We start from the raw sequence: 17,100 nt of genomic DNA, 5'->3' as shown, positions 1-17,100 counted from the left end.
TGTTAATATGAATTGATTACATTTTTATGAATAATATACATTTTGTTATTCAGCTCTCTGTCCTTCTTCCATACTGCTTTTTAGAAATTGGTAATATTGAGCTTGGTATGCATAAAGCAAGGTGATTAAGGCTTTTTTAAAGCATAATACAGTTGTCCCTGATTACAAAGTAACCTGTCCCAGGTTATCAAAGTCAGGCAGAATTTACTTATTTGGCACAAAGAACACTAAAAGCTGTGTCATGAGTATCTCCATTCTGTCTTCAGGTGTGGTTAGAACACATCTCTAGGATTACAGACAGGTATAATATGTTGATCTAATGTGTAAAACAGATATCAGAATAAGTCACAGAAGTCAAAATTGCAAAAAATGTCCCAGATTACCCAAACTCAATCAAAAGGCTTCTTCAGTTCTTACTGACTAATATGAGGTTTCAGGTATTTAACCTCTGGGGGTTTGTACCTGTGTTGAGATTCGTTATGTTCAACCGGCAGGTCGCTGCCCTCCCCAGTTGGGTCATTGGGGTCCTTGGTCAAGGTGTGAATTGCTGTTGATACCTGCAAGTTGTAGTCCCCACCCTACGGTCATTGGAGTCACTAGAGTTTGGGTCTACATAGCTGTTGGAGGGGGCAACCTGCCTGTTTAACATAACGACTGACAATAATGTATATCTGACAATTCCAATGATTGAGGTATTGCCGATAATGGTATACGTGAGTAGGCATATTGTATATCTAAGCAATCTAGTTGTAATCATAATCCATGATCAGCTGCCACCACGATAGCAACCAGATGAAGAAAATAATCCACTGTAGAGATATTGTACAGTTCAAAATAATAATACATTTATTTAATTACCATTATGTTGTATTAGTATTTTTAAAACTTTGATGTGAATTTCCATATGCCTATAGAGGAATTTCATGACTTACTATAGTAAAAGCCTTGTTTTTGAGCAGATAAGGTTTTTGAAATTCCCTGGAATTACCCATTGATATTGGATTCCCCCTAACAAAGGAAATGGCGAGCCACCACTAAATGCGACCACTTCCTTAACCTGAGGATTTGGATCATGATCACCCTTTCACTGAGATCCACCCACGCATTCATACCCATCACTTGAGTTCAGGGTGGGGTAGGATTGTTACATCCCTTCTTACTTCTTGATTTTTGACTGACCTAAAGACTGAACCTGACTTGAAATATTTTGTTTAATGAAGCTAGCTGAACTGAACTCAATTAAGGAACTAAGTGAACTGGAACAAACCCACAGGATCCTGAGCGCTTTCATTCCACATACATGTTCTCTGTTAAAGAATTGCCTCTCTATCAATTGTTCTGTGTCAAAGTGTGATGCACTGTTAAAACTTTTTTACTTCCAGTTAAAAGTAAATCCCAGTAAAATCACAAGAAGAGGGTAAAATATCTGCAGGAGAGTAAAATTTGCAGCCACTTCAGTGGTGAGGTAGTGTTTCCTCCTGTTTGTTCTGGAACATCCTGTTGTGTAAAACCATTCGCAGTTTAAAAATATACAGAAAAAAATACAGAAATAATCATAGTTTATTTCATTTAATTTAATTTCTCATTAGTTCTCTAATGAGGTGGATCAGCAGATGGTGGTTTATGTGTTGTTATATTTTGGTCAGAGTTGACTGGCTGGGCAAGTGAGTAATGTAGGTAGGCCGATGCTGCTCTGGCCCATTACTGGCAACATGTCTGTTTGAATGCCACTTTAAATTCTTCTAGCCTCTTGGAAGGGGAGGGCAAGGCAAGAGGAGTTGCAATATGCAACTTCCCCTCTAGGTGCCACTAAATCCTACACATTCAACTGTTAAACATTGAAACATAAATTGAAACCAGAAGGGCACTTAGAGAGTCCATACATCAACCAAGGCTAATGCCCTTATTGCAATGTTAAAGAAAGTTTTTAAAAAATTCCTGGGTCCACAAGATTTTAATGGGTTATTCCTTGGGTCATGTCCCATTTCGTGGAAATCGGTTCAGTTGTTTTTGTGCAATCATGCCAACTACAAAGCAAACACACACTGATGTGTCCCAGTAATGACACAGACTACAGCAGCTGTGATTTGTCCACTTGGTAGCATATATCATCCATGTCTCTCAGTGGGCAGACAAGCAAACAAAACTCACCTGCAGTATAGACAATGGATGGAGTGTATCTTCCATATATCATAGATAAAGTTGTTTTAAAAAAAAGCTTCATGTAAGTACAGCTGGTACCTTTTCATTTTCCTTGACCTCACTGATGTAAAAAAAATGTAGGGAAAGGAGATATTTTTGACTGCAACCATAATTTTCAGTAGAATAAAACGGAGCTTAATTAAACTGAAAAGAAGACATGAAGGATGGAGGCAGAGTCAGAAAGAAAAGACACCTGTCTCAAAAACCTACCTCAGGAAACTGAAGGACATTTTCACTGGTGACTAAGGAGGAAAACCTTAGCTGTTTTTTTGTTTTCTTTTAATGCCATTTATAGTAGTTATTCTAGCAGTGTAATAAATATTAATAAATATTAGCACAATGGCTACTTTCTGATTATTTTTGCCCAGTCAGTTGATCTTCATAACATGTTGCCCAATTATTTTAAACTCTCTTACACTTCTGGTGCAACTGATATTTTTCAATTGTAGCGACAAAAGGCTTTGTCAAAGATGGTAATATATTTAGCTTTCAAATAAATGTTCATATTAAATATGTCTAATAATGACCGCACACCTAATTAGTAGGTGTAGTCCTTAATTGCTCCTGCTCTATCCATATTTTCCATATTTCCCCCAACTGTCTTAAGACATTAGCTTAATCACAATTAATAGTTAACCAACCCCTGCATTTCACACAGTGGCCTGTTTTAAATTAGAGAACAGTATGAGTGGTGTTATTGCATATTACCAGCAGGACAGGATCCGCAGTAGAAGGAGCCTTGAGTGTTGTAGCAGGTAACAGCTGGGTTGGTGGAGCAAGGCTTGATGGGTAAGTTACACTCATTAACATCAGCTACACAGGCTGGGTTCCCAGCTGGAGCTTCCCAGCCACTTTCACAGATGCACTGGTATCTAGGCTGTTTATTTAGGATAAAACAGTCACAGTGAGAAAAGTCAATCAAAATCAATCTATCTACAGTAAAATCATGACAACATGAGAACTAATGTCCAAATGGCTAAAGATACGTTTTTTGCAATGAATGTATTTCCAATGATATGTGAGACTTTTTGCAGACTGATATTGCCCAATCGTCATCACAATCTAAGAAGGTGTGTCAAAAGGTAAGTTCATTTTAAAACACTTGTTTTCTGTAAAACACTACTAGACTAATATTATTTAATGACAGGAATACTGTTCAGTCCGCTGGTTAGTACTCATAACCATAGCTAATTAGTTGAAACAGTTCAAACTGAAAATCTTTTCAATATCAGGTCTCCATCGTCCATGGCAAAAAAACAGCTCCATTCCAATCCTATAAAAAGTGAATACTATATCTTTTCTGTTGTCCCCTGCTCATAAGAAATCTAGTAGTTATTTCTCTTATACCCTTACAGCCCAGCATTCCTTTACCATTGTAATAGCATCCATTATTCTGAGTCAGCAAGTCTACTGAGTTTTATTTATTTCATATTTTTGCAGTGGAAATTATTGTAGCGAGATAATACAAACCACCTTCAGTATAATTTAAACCTAATAGTGTGAACTCTGTTCAACTCGTACTGTGTTTTTTTTTATAGTTGTTTTTAAATGTTAAGGTTAACTAGTATAATGTCTAGTTACCTGTCCAGCTATAATCCGGTCTGCATCAATACAGGTGCCATGCTCACATAAGTCCTGGCCTGCATTTCTGCAATCATCATAACGGACAGAGCAGAGAACCCCAGACCACTCTGGAGAACAGTTACAACTGCAAAGACACAGAAATATCATTCAATTTCAATAATTGTTGCTTTAGCCAGCAGTAATTTATTAAAAGGGTTAGGGATCTATGGTGGTTTGACCCAACCTGGCACACGCCACCTGTCAGATCTTTATTATGATCCCAAAAGAGGGCACTTTAAGTTGATAATTATTTTTATGTGCACAAATCTTTATTCATAATTGAGATAATTATTTATTTTTTAATAAGTCTTTAGTTGTTTTTATTTCCAAATAGTTTAAGAGAGACCACTACAAATGAGCAATGTTATGCACATTGATGGCGTTTTAAATATTTTGTTGATGTTCTTTCAAATGTTTGAAATGTGAAAGTGTCTAGTTACAAAGTTTAGTAAATGAGAAACAAACTGATGGCACAGCGCTGTGTATTACATCTTTTTTTCAACCAAACTTGCTTTGCGCTGGTTAGGGGGTACTTGGCCGAAAAAATATTTCACAGGGGGTACATCACTGAAAAAAGGTTGAGAACTACTGCCTTAAAGGATACATGAAACCAGTGCAGCTAACCGAAAAATCTAATTTGTGTTACTGTTGCTAGTACAAAAGTAGCCATCTGTCTTAAGAGTCCCTAACTATGTTTCGAAATTCAAACAACATACAATAAATTATTAAATGAAATTAGAGTATAATGAAAAGCTTAATACATACGTAAAAGATCCAGGGGTGTTGACACAGGTTGCTCCATTCTGACAACCCTGAAATGTCCCTGAATGCATCTGACATTCATTCAGATCTGTTGCACAGTTAGGACCCTGACACACACACACACACACACACACACACACACACACACACACACACACACACACACACACACACACACACACACACACACACACACACACACACACACAGAGAGAGAGAGATCAGATGGATGGATGGATGGATGGATGGATGGCTGTTCACCAGCATGGAAGTAAATGTCTGTGGAACTGCTATATAAATTAATGAGTTCCGGATACAAGTATTGACAAGTAATTCATGCATTAAATAAATAAATAATTCAATTGGTGTAAGATTTAAGTCAACATATTAAAATAAGATATATCAGGTATAAATGAAAATAAATTACTAAAATGTTGTACTCAATGTGCATTAGTAAATCATTTATATTGTGTAGTTCTTATCCACAACTAATGTTGCCCATTTCTGCTCTCTCATTATATCACTGCTAAATACGTAACTTGTAAAATGTATTTTGCACTGAACATCACTTACTGTCTTCATTTCCATACCATGTGTTGCATAATGTTTTGATATATTTTGTACCGTGTTCATTCTAAAAAATATAGCTGTCATGGCGGTGTGATGGTATGATGGTGTAACGATGATGAGGATTTATCAGAAAGAGATACAGGATATGCCAAAGCAATAAACGCCAGTTTACAAGAACTGACCTGTGTCCGTATTGTGATGTGTATGTGTATTGTGAAGAGAGTAACAGTATGTACTGATATTTATTGTCTATTTATTGCTGGTTTTCCCTCCTAAATGCTAACCATTTAACACAGCTCTCAAACTTCACTGTAAACTCTATCATTGTTAAATGTCTAAGGATTCATTCATGGATAAAGAAAGAACAGTTCTGAGGCAGGATGGCTGACCATATAATGTGTCTTGCTTTTCTCCAAGATGTGAACTTGATTTGATTTGATTACCCTGGAATACAGTTTCAAATATGTTACAAGTCTTTATCTTATATTGTTTTGGTTTAATGGAGAGTAGAGCAGCATTGCTAATGATTATGAATCCATGATCACTCTGTTTTCACAGTTTCACCGAATCTGTTGACCTTTTATATTTAAAATGGGTTATTTAAGCCTCAGCCTGCCCAGTAAAATTAGAGTAAAACTATAATTTTAAAGGTAAAAAGAATTACAGGTTAAACTTATACTCATATCCTTGCTCTAGGTTGAAGGTACTCTGGTTCTAGATCATCATCTGCAGGGACTGAATCTTCCTCTAATCATAGGCTGGATGCCTCACCACAGTTTTGATCCAGGGTGTTTGGCAAAACATATGACTCCTTCTGTACACCTCAGGGAGATTCCATAATTGTGTGTGTTATTGTAATTGATGTGTGATTGATGGAATGAAGTGTCTTATTTGCTTTGTGCTCCATCCATTGATTTTTCTTCTGTCCCTGTAGTTTTGCTGTAAATATTTTTTGTAATTACTGCATAATAATCTGGATGTATTTAATCATGGTTTTAATGTGGAAATCATTATAAAAACCATGTTGGCCTCTGCAGTTCTACCTGGCTAGTGGGATGTGTAAGATTTTTTTTTTTATAAAAAAACATTATTCTAATTGTTAAATCAAACTACAAAAAGAGAGCCAATTGTAATAACCAGCCCCATAATGTAACAAAACAGGATGGAACTCACTGCCCAGTTTTCAGGACACAAACAGTGGTATGAGTTGAAAAGATTCAGACATGACCCTCCATTTTGACAGGGATTACTGTTGCAAGACACCCTCTGCACTGCCTGGGTGAGAAAAGAGGAGAGAAAACATGAAACATATGTGGTACAGTTCAAGCCATTACAACAAAGAGTTCCTAAATGTCTCACCGATTCAAGTGCAGTTACTTTGTTCTCAAGTGTGGACACCTGGAAAGCATGGAAAGAAGCACTGAAAATGTGTTTTAATGCATTGTCAACATATATACTCTTTTCACAATATTAAGAAACGTTTATTTGGACAGATACATTTGTAGAAGCTTTTATTATGAACACACAATGATCTGTTGACTCCATCAATAAAATCCACACTTAAAAAAATGGAGGGGAAATCCAAATGCGCTGAATGAGCCAGGATAGATTGATATGATTATAAATAATGAGGAATTAAATTATTTTACTCATCACATATTCATGCATACATATATACATGCAGACAAACATACATACATACATACATGCAGACATACATACATACATATAGTTTTTAATGTCCTACCGTAGTATTGAGGTGGTTTAGTTTGTTGGTGATATCAGGAGGAACTCCACCTCCATGAGACTTAATGTTATCAATGTCCTCTTTGTTACTTTTGATCTGAAATCAAAGCATTCACAGACATTTTAGCATACAAAAGCTGAAGACAAAATGTTGCCTGAAGAATTCTTCCATATATTTTTAAGAAATTAGTGCAGCCACGGAAATTCCCAGTCACATCTTCAGTATGCAAGAGCATGATGTGAGGCATGTGCCTAAAGCAATACATACATTACATCGATTGATGGTGTAACACGATGAGTGCTGACGGAATGCACAGACTGGCTCGCTGAGGTCTTTTAACTCATCCTGTCTAGGTATACTATCCCATCCTCTCTGAAAAGTCTGCCACAATCATTACTGTGCCAAAAAAGCCTGTTGTCAGCTGTCTCAATGATTACCATCCAATTGCTTTCATTTAGTGCAGGGATTTCCAAAGTGTGGTGCGTGCGCGAGCTGCCTCTAGGGGGTGCGCGAGAGGAAAAATGTAATGGTGCTCTCTCCCCCTCCCTCGCCCTCTCTCTCTCTCTCTTGCTGCATGCTGAGCCACCTGCGCTGCTCTTGAAAATCCTCAAATGGATCATCTTTTTTATCCATATCTGTTTCTGAGCCTATGCATGTGCCACTCTTTCTTCTTTACGTGGTGGGTCGTGTGTGACTTTATTGTAATTTGATTCAGATAATGGTGTTCAAATTTCTGTAACCGCTGTTATGTATGGTTAATTGTAAATTAAATTTGATGCAATTTTTCTTTAATGCAGCTGAAAATATGACAGCATTTTTCCCCATGTTCTCTCATGATGGGCAAATCTGCCTCTGTCCTCGCCATCCTCTTTGCTCTTTAAAAGTGACGGCTTGTGTAACTTTGTTGAAATTTATTGAAACTTTGTTGCAGTGTTTCAGTTTCATTCGAATGTGAGAGCGCATTGCCACCTTCAACCCTCACCAGCTTGCCAACAGGGTGAACAGGTCCACAGAAGACACCATCACCACTTCTCTAGACACTGCAACATGTTACCTTGAGCAGCAGAGGGCCTACTTGAGGATGCTCTTCATACATCTCAGCTCAGCTGTCACAAGACAAATTTGTGTTTTGTGAGGTCACAGTGAACGTGACCTTTGAGCAACAAAGTTCACCCTGAATTCCAACTAAATGTTTGTAACAACAGTGGGACACACCGAAGGGCAGACATGACATGCCAGTGTATGTACATACAGGCTGTGGAGGCATAATAAAGGCAACTCAATTGGTAGAGTGCCATTCTATTTGTGCGTCGGAATTGTGCACTTATTTGTTGAGAGGTCCCCTCAAAACTTCTGTTACAGTTGACAAGCACAGACAGAGTGCCCCTTGCAATTTACAAAGAACCTAGTTCTGAAACATCTGCACACTGAGATGGGCCAAGTTGGTACAGAAAGAGAGCTGGAGTGATTCGACTGGTTCTATTTTTTGCGAAATGAATATCGGATATATTTGTTTTAAATAGCTGGTTAAAACAAATATATCCGATATTAATTTCGCAAAAACATATTCTCAAATCCAGGGAACCTTTGATACACTATTGAGGTCCTGTAGGAAATTATATGTTTCTGTATTTGGTGAATATGAATATAAAATTAAATGTAAATAAGCCTAGATTTAGCAACTGTACCAGATAGGGACAAAAATGTGAGCAAAAGAAAACAGAATGTACCCAACAATGCATTCAGAGAGTATTCAGGCCCGTTCACATATCTAAAGTTATGTTGCAGCCTATATATCATTTAAATATTTCCCCCTCATCAATCTACACTCAATAGTGAAAATTGTATTTAACAATTTAATGTTGTAAATACTCTATATATTTTTTCTGATGTTCTCCGTAACACGTGGCATCTTTTGCACTTCTGTCCGTCCTGGGAAAGGGATCCCTCACAAGTGGCTCTCTCTGAGGTTTTTCCTTACTCTTGTTGAGGGTTAAGGGCAGAGGATGTCACACCTTTTTAAGCCCTATGAGACAAATGGTGATTTGTGAATATGGGCTATACAAATAAAATTTGATTGATTGATCTATTGCACTTATGTCCATCCTGGGAGAGGGATCCCTCTACGTTTTTTTTTACAAATAAAATTGTATTGATTGATTGAACTCTGGAAAAAAGTTTGGAACAGGAATGAGTCTTCCAAGAGCTGGCTGCCAAGAAAAGAGCCTTGATAAGAGAGGTGACAATGAAACACATGGTCACTCTGGCTGAGGCATGGTTTAGGGCTGGCTTGTATCAGTAATATGGGCTTTATCAAGTCAAATCTTAAATGTACACTGGTTTACAGTAGGGAATGTGTCAAGAGGACATGTTCCTTGGTTTTCCTCATGACAGCAGAAATCAAAATTATACTTATCTGGGGTTGCTTATATATTTACTATAAAAATACAACTACTGTATATGACAGTCGTGTTGCATGTACCCTCTGAGAAGCATAATTCTGCCAACGCAATTTAGCAAAGGCAAACAAATCTCCCTGTCTCATCAGAGTTTAAAAATGAAAATATTTAAAATTTTAGATGTTATGAGGGATTAATAATAGAATATATTCAACACAATTATCTCCTTCAATTTAATTTAATAATTATGATATCAAATCTATGACACTTACTGTCTTCCCACTACATCTAAAACAGCATGTCCACAGAGAAGGGTTCAATCATTCATGTGCAATAAAATGGATAAAAGTATTTTAAGGATTAAAAAGAGCTTGTTTCATCAAAAGAAACACTTAATAATATCTCATATCAGAGCAAAGTTGATTTTCAATAACACAAGCTTGTTTCATAAGGTTTCAAAGTTGTGTCCACTTTTTGTAAACACCGTCAGATAATTCATTAAAATGTAATAAAATCAGGCAATATTAGGGGCAGCAGTCACTCTGAAGGATCCATTTTCACATTCCACCTATGCAGAGTGCATCCATGGCAGACAGGGTCAAATAAGTTTTAAAATAATCTTAATCTTAATGTTAATATTTCCTGTGTCACAACCATGATATGACAACACCATCTTCCACTTTCCTCAGAAATTGTTTAGAATGTTTAGATCATTTTATTCTCCTGAAGTAGGTTCTGTTAGCATGTAGCACAAAGCTGAAAAGAAAATGGCCGCTACATGAACTCCATTTGTTTTGTGAACAAAATAACAATTATGTCAACACCGCCAGATGTCAACTCTGTCAGATTTCCTTTCTGACGGTGGTGACAGGCAAATAACGGAGTTGAAATTCAATGGGAAGGTATAAATATAGAAATAGGTTATTAGTTTGTCTCATAATATATAAATACTAAATATGTGGCATCAGCATTATCTGCATATTTTATTGCTTTTGTGAATTCATAGTCATCAACTCTATCAGGGTTTAGTTGAGGGAACATAGTGCTTACACACATAATGGTGAAGATACATAGAAACACTCCCTCTCTAATGCAGGAAATTTGGTTTATAATATTGAGAGTGTTCTTTTTGTGTGTTTTTTTCACCACCGTCAGATATGGGTTAACTCTGTCAGGTCTATATTGCCTCCATCTGATTAATATTTTGATAATATTTCAGTATGATATTTCTTTTTTTTATTGAGAAATTATTGGTTATATGTGAAAACCTAATGAAAATGTGTTTTTAAGTCTTAAAAACATTTTGATTGCTGTTTAAGGTAAAGTTAAAATAAAAAAAATAACGAAAACCTTTGTAATAAAAAAATATATACCTATTGAAAGTAATTTTCTCGAGGGCTCTGTCAGCCTTGGTGAAACTTTATTTTTGTGATAGTTTTTATAGGTCTAGCATAATGTGAATGAAAATAAATTAGCGTTTTTGGTGTCTGATGGTGTTGTCACAAAATGGTGTTGGTAAGGCAAAAAGCACATTTTCTTAAAAAAGAGAAAATTTGGGAGGTTGTATCAACACACCTCAGTAGCTTAGTACATGGTAGATACATACATGCAGTTTAATTTGTCTAAGCTTAAGGTTTTATTTTTTCAATATTAGATCCTGTTTTGTCCCACTTCTCAAGACTCAGTGCTACATCAGTGGACACTTGGTGACTATTCAGATTAAACAAATGCATAAATGGCCCTTAATAATATGGCACCATTATACCTCAAAGAGCTGATAGTACCATATCAACCCACTAGAGCACTGCCTCCCAGAATTCAGGCTTACTTGTCGTCCCTAAAGTCTCTAAAAGTAGAGTAGGAGCCAGAGCTTTCAGCTATCAAGCTCCTCTCCTGTGGAATCATCTCCCACTTTCAGTTCGGGAGGCAGACACCATCTGTACGTTTAAGAGTAGGCTTCAAACCTTCCTTTATGATAAAGCTTCTAGTTAGAGCCGGCCCAGGCTTGTCTTAGACCTGCTCTTAGTTATGCTGCTATAGGTCTAGAATGTTGGGGGACACATGACACATGGAGCTTCTCTTCCCAGCTTCTCCTTCCTCTTCTCCCTCCTTATCACATCAAAGAAATTAATATCTCATCAACACGTTACTGACTTGACTTCTTCCCCGGAGTCCCTTTGCCTTATCGTCCGCAGATCCAGGGCCGCGGCTGCAGCCACATCGTGGATTATGATGGTGGATCGCGTATCAGAGATCGTGATCGTAATGGTGGATCCTGTATGGCGGATCCTGTATCGTGTTGGCATCTGATAATGGTGGTGGACCACGAGGTGGCAGCTGATGGTGGATCCTGATGGCGGCAGCTGACAATGACTTTGGACTATAGTGGCATCCGATCTTGATGGTGGATCCTGATCGTGGTGGCTGCTGACCATTGACTATGATTACAACAAGACTGCTTGATATATAATATTTCTCCTCAGATACTCGACCATTACTGACAATAATCCATCAACTCATTGACCTTCCATTATGCTACAAAGTGTTTATTCTAATCAATGCTGCAAATACCCTTATCTTTCTGATGCTCTCCTTTACACGTGACATCTATTGCACTTCTGTCCAAACTGCTGTGTCCGCTTCCACACATGTTAATCATTCATAGTCTCACATGAGGAGCAGCAGGCTCTGACCTGTGTAAAAGCTCATAAGTAGTTATAATGAGACCAGTAGTGAATATTTCCAGCTTGTTTGGATAAGATAATTGGTTTACAGTTTTTATGATGGTGATGTTGAGAACAACAACCAGGTTGTGTTTCGACAAGTAAAATTAAACTTTATAGATTAAAATAAGGGCATCAACATAACTAAACATACCAAGACCCCAACATTTGACAAAGGCTGTCCCAATCAAAGAGTATCCTAGTTCACTTGCAATCATTTGTATGCATCTTATACTAATTTTGTTATTTACATACATTTTTTGGAGGTATTAGAAAATAGTTTAAGTGGCAGGGCTGAGAAAGCCTGTTATGAATAACATTGTTAAAGCTCAGATGCATTAAAGAGGAAAACAAAACTTTAATTCGCCTTTTTTTTTAATTCACACATTAACCCGACAAGGAGTAAGGATTAAGAAAGTGTGAAATACCACATGTTTGTCTGGACAATCTAAATTTAGAGCAGTGGTTCTAAATTTCACTCTGTTTTTTGTATGCATGGGGGAAGAAACCTCTGTGATTTAATGCTTCTGTCACAATATGGAGGTGGAGGACCCGAAGGCAAGACCCAGGTTCAGGTGAAAATAACAAAAATGTCCTATATTGCAGACAATCATGAGCCAAAGAAACTTAATGCAAAAACAGGGTCCAAACATGCAGAAAAACAGGAGGGTAACAAGAAAAGCCTTAAAAGCACAAGTCATTGGAACAAGAGAAACTGACAAAGGAAACACGGCTGTGTCCGAAATCAGCCTCTCATTCACTATTCCCTACCTCACTATATAGTGATTTCTATACAGAGAATTATATAGTGAGCTCATCGGGAAAAGAAAACAACGCTCTGGGACACTACTCTGCGCATTTTCTCTGCGTCGGCAATGACGTCATTGTCAAAGCAACAACGTTGGCCAGTGGAAATTCCCTATGAAATTTTTGATCTTTTACACTTAGTATTAATACTTTAAGGTAAAAAAACATGTTGAATGACAATCTTTGTTCGCACAAATAAACCTCTATCCTGCAATTTGTGCTGTGATGTGCTGCTTTTCTCATATTTACATTTATACGACAGATCAGGCTTTTCCTGCTGACCTCGCTGCTCTCGTCTCTCCACCGCGAGCGAAATGCATGATGGTATTCATCGCGTGGTTAGTGACCATCAGTTGTACACTATTTTTCATTATGCAAAATTCCCTTCAGATCCAAATCTATTTCTGTTAATGACAAAGTTTCAAATTTAAGCTGTAAACTGTATTGACTCATTATTACTAAAATATCCACATATGAAAATGGGAGCTGCAGTGTTTGATCATATGAGCCACTGCACTATTGCGTTTAGCTTATCGCTATAAGATTGTCCTCTGTCATATAATGTAAAAAATCATAGCTTACCTGACTCAAAAGTAGGGTGAGGTCTTCATCACCCACTTTAACTTGGCCTGTCTGGAAGCGGATCTCTTTATTGTCCCCAGTGATGAAGACAAGGTGACCGTTATCTGACAGCATGCGTGGTCTAGAGTCAAAGGAGCCTGCCTTAGGTATCAGTGTTACTCACTTTATATACTAAAGAGCTGCTTATAAACCAAAGCACATCTGAAGTTTATACATAACAAACCCACATATTTAAGATGCATAACAGTATTTTTGATTCATTTCTATACTAATACATCCTACATGTGCTCTGCTAACCCCACTCACTGCTCATTGCTGAGGTTCATTTTGTTTCGTCGTTGTTCTGTGTCCCTTGGCTCTCCTTGCAGTTCCACCAGAAGAAAAAGAAGAATGTAGAACAGCCATGATAGTTGCCGTGTCCCAGCCATGGAAAAGAGATGTCTTGCCTGGACACTCAAAATGCTTTAATGAGCTCTTTTGAGCTACTCACTGCCAAGACTTTGACCTGATACCTCTACCATAAAGCACATCATGATTTACCGAAGGTGGTTAACTTTATTATTGAGTGAGGATGTCCCTCACATGATTGTAGGAGATAAATAACTTGTTTTGTGTGACATGGTGTGTGTTTGCTTTGTAGATGTCAGAAGAGGGTTAGCACTAAGCAGAAGAATGGCAGCTAAAATGATCTTCTGAGATTTTTCATTAACTTTTTCCTGTCATCAAAAGAATATTATGAAATATATTTATTATCATCATGCACTTTTTCAACACAAATTTTAAGTGCAACCTTTTGAAACTATTTATTTAATCCTACTTTTTGAATGAATTATAGTTTTCAGTTTGTTTGTTTTTCTCTCTACTTCTTAAATTGGAGGATTTAACAGAGCTATATTTAATACTAACAAGCATTTGAAATTGGTTCCGCAGTGAAAATTCTAAATGCGTTTTAACTTCACATTTATTTCAGGGCAGTAGCCTGCTCTTCCTCGTTTCAGCCCAATGCAGATCTTTTCATCACCTTTTCATGTAATTTGGCGGAAGCTTTTATCCAAAGCGACTTACAATTAGTGTATTCAACATCTATGTGGGGCAATTTACTGAGGTTCAGTATCTTGCCCAAGGACACATCGGTATGCAGATGGGGAAGACTGAGGACCGAACCACCGACCTTCTTCTTCTCAGTGATTCTCAAACTGTGTCGCGCGCCCGGGAGGGGGAAATGTGAGGCGGAACTAATGTTTTGACGTCCGCATCTCTTTAACGGTGGAACAGTAAACAAATCGTTCTTTCGCCGTAGCCAGGGGTCGCAACCCGCGGCTCTGCAGCGGCTCCCTGTACAGTGTTGTGCATGTCACGCATATTTTTCGCGAACAGTGAAACACGTTAATTTGTTAAATCATCATCGTATCAGGCCAGCATGAAATACCAGGAGTGTGTGTGTGTGTGTGTGTGCGCGTGCCCCCAGACAGCGCACACATACACACAGGCCCCGGGGCTCCGCCCCCACTCACTCGCTCAGAGCTCGTTCACGTGAAGCAGCCGGTCAGTGACAAACAAGACACAGTGTTCAAAAACCAAGTTGAAAAGAAAGTACGATGAAGCCTATCTTGCTCTTGGGTGTGTATTTGAGGTCTGACAACTCTGCCAGCTGACAGTATGAGACCCAACAAATTAAGAAGACACTTCGAAACATTACACCCCAGTCACATGCATGTGTTCTTTTTGGTTGAGCTTTATCATCATTGTAACAAAGTGATTATAATTTAATTAATTTTTTCTCTATTTTTGAAAAAGTACAGACTGATGGAGGAATGTAGTGATAAATGTCACCAAAAGTACTTCAATTTAAGCAAAGTTTTTGCACTATTCTTTGAAAAAAGTGGCAAATGTCACAAAAAGTTGTTTGAAAAAGGTTTTTTATTTGCACATCAGAAAATCCTGAAAGTAACGTGAATTTAATGTTCATGTGTATGTTATGTAAATACACATGTTAAACTTGGCCCATTTTGTCATAATTTTTTGGGGGCAGGGGAGCGGGTGGGGCATGAAAAATATTCTAGCTCCAAAGTGGGGCATGACAGAAAAAGTTTGAGAACCACTGCCTTAGCTACAGCTGTCCAGCAATGAAGTTCCGGTGAAGTGAGTGAAGGTTGGTTAGGTGCCGTTGCTACAAGAGGCAGAAGGCGGAAAAGATAACCTAGAGGGAGAGAGGCACAGAGAGGGGAAGAGAGTGAAGGTCCTAGAGAGGGAGGAGAGATAGGAACAGTTGTGTAACCATCATGTTTCAGCCCTGTCTGACTGGCTGTTATGAGAATAATAAGAGTGATAATTATAGATGTAAATATATTTTTAATGATAAATAATAATATCTATAATTATAATAATAGTAGCATCATGAGCCCAAGGTGCTTCTACAAGGAAATGTCACTATTTGAGATGCTGTGACAATATTACATTACATTTCATTTAGCTGATGCTTTTATCCAAAGCGACTTACAATAAGTGCATCAACCATGAGGGTACAAACCCAGAACAACAAGAATCAAGAAAGTACAATTTCTTCAAAAAAGCAAAACTACAAAGTGCTATAAGTAAGTGCCATTTAAGTGCTACTAAATTGTTAGTTTTAAAATATTATTCAAGGTATAGTCGGAAGAGGTGTGTTTTTAGTTTGCGGCGGAAGATGTGTAAACTTTCTGATGTCCGGATGTCCATGGGGAGCTCATTCCACCATTTAGGAGCCAGGACAGCAAACAGTCGTGATTTTGATGAGTGTTTACCTCGCAGTGAGGGAGCAACAAGCCGATTGGCAGAATCAGAATCAGAATTCTTTTTATTGCCAAGTATATTTACACATACAGGAAATTGCCTTGGTGTGGTTGGTGCATTGGACATAAAAACAACAATCGGACATAAAACAACAATATATACAGTAAGAACAATAAGTTATGGGCACGTGCGGTGCTAAGGTGCAGTGATTGGTTTCGGTATAGTGCCAATAATATATATATATAAATTATGTGGGGGGGGGGGGGGGGTGCCAGAGTCAGTGTGATGCAGGGGGCTTGATTGTGAGCGCCACTGCCATGGGGAAAAAATTGTTCCGGTGGCGCAAGGTTTTGGTCTTGATAGCCCGGAACCTTTTTCCGGATGGGAGTCTCTGAAATAGGTGGTGACCGGGATGGGAAGGATCAGCAATGATCTTGCCTGCTCTCTTACTGGAGTGGAACAGGTGTAGGAGAGCCGGCGGGTCGCAGCCGATGACCTTCTCAGCTGACCGAATGATCCGCTGCAGTCTGCCCTTGTCCTTGGCAGTGGAGGCAGCGAACCAGACGGTAATTGATGAGGTGAGGATGGACTCATTGATGGCCATGTAGAACTCGACCATCACTTTCTGCGGCATGTTGAATTTCTTCAGTTGCCGCAGGAAGAACATCCTCTGCTGGGCCTTCTTGATGGTGGAGGTAATGTTCTCCGCCCACCTCAGGTCCTGTGCAATTAAAGTCCCTAGGAATCTGAAAGACTCCACTGTTTTAACTGGGGAGTCGCACATAGTGAGGGGGGCGGTTTGGGCTGGGCTGAGTGGAGTGAACGGGCTGGGGTGTAACCTTTGACCATGTCCTGGATGTAGACTGGACCCGATCCGGTCGCAGCATGGTACGCAAGTACTAATGTTTTGAAA

At 38.4% G+C, this 17,100-nt stretch overlaps 1 protein-coding gene across 1 annotated transcript in view; it reads right to left on the bottom strand.

The window, feature by feature from the left end:
• Window positions 1-13,861, bottom strand: part of cubn (cubilin (intrinsic factor-cobalamin receptor)) — an 86,014-nt gene extending 72,153 nt beyond the window's left edge. The window contains exons 1-8 of the mRNA XM_034571787.1: window positions 13,722-13,861; window positions 13,416-13,536; window positions 6,905-7,000; window positions 6,517-6,555; window positions 6,331-6,432; window positions 4,591-4,694; window positions 3,784-3,910; window positions 2,911-3,079 (exon numbers count right to left, since the gene is read on the bottom strand). Of these exons, the coding sequence (XP_034427678.1) occupies window positions 2,911-3,079; window positions 3,784-3,910; window positions 4,591-4,694; window positions 6,331-6,432; window positions 6,517-6,555; window positions 6,905-7,000; window positions 13,416-13,536; window positions 13,722-13,843 (880 nt within the window). The 5' untranslated portion in view covers window positions 13,844-13,861. The remainder of the gene's footprint in view (window positions 1-2,910; window positions 3,080-3,783; window positions 3,911-4,590; window positions 4,695-6,330; window positions 6,433-6,516; window positions 6,556-6,904; window positions 7,001-13,415; window positions 13,537-13,721) is intronic.
• Between the last annotated feature and the right edge of the window lie 3,239 nt (window positions 13,862-17,100).

This window comes from Hippoglossus hippoglossus, chromosome 20, assembly GCF_009819705.1.
Source record: "Hippoglossus hippoglossus isolate fHipHip1 chromosome 20, fHipHip1.pri, whole genome shotgun sequence".
Lineage (NCBI taxonomy): Eukaryota > Metazoa > Chordata > Actinopteri > Pleuronectiformes > Pleuronectidae > Hippoglossus > Hippoglossus hippoglossus.
This window is presented reverse-complemented; position numbering and strand designations above follow the sequence as displayed.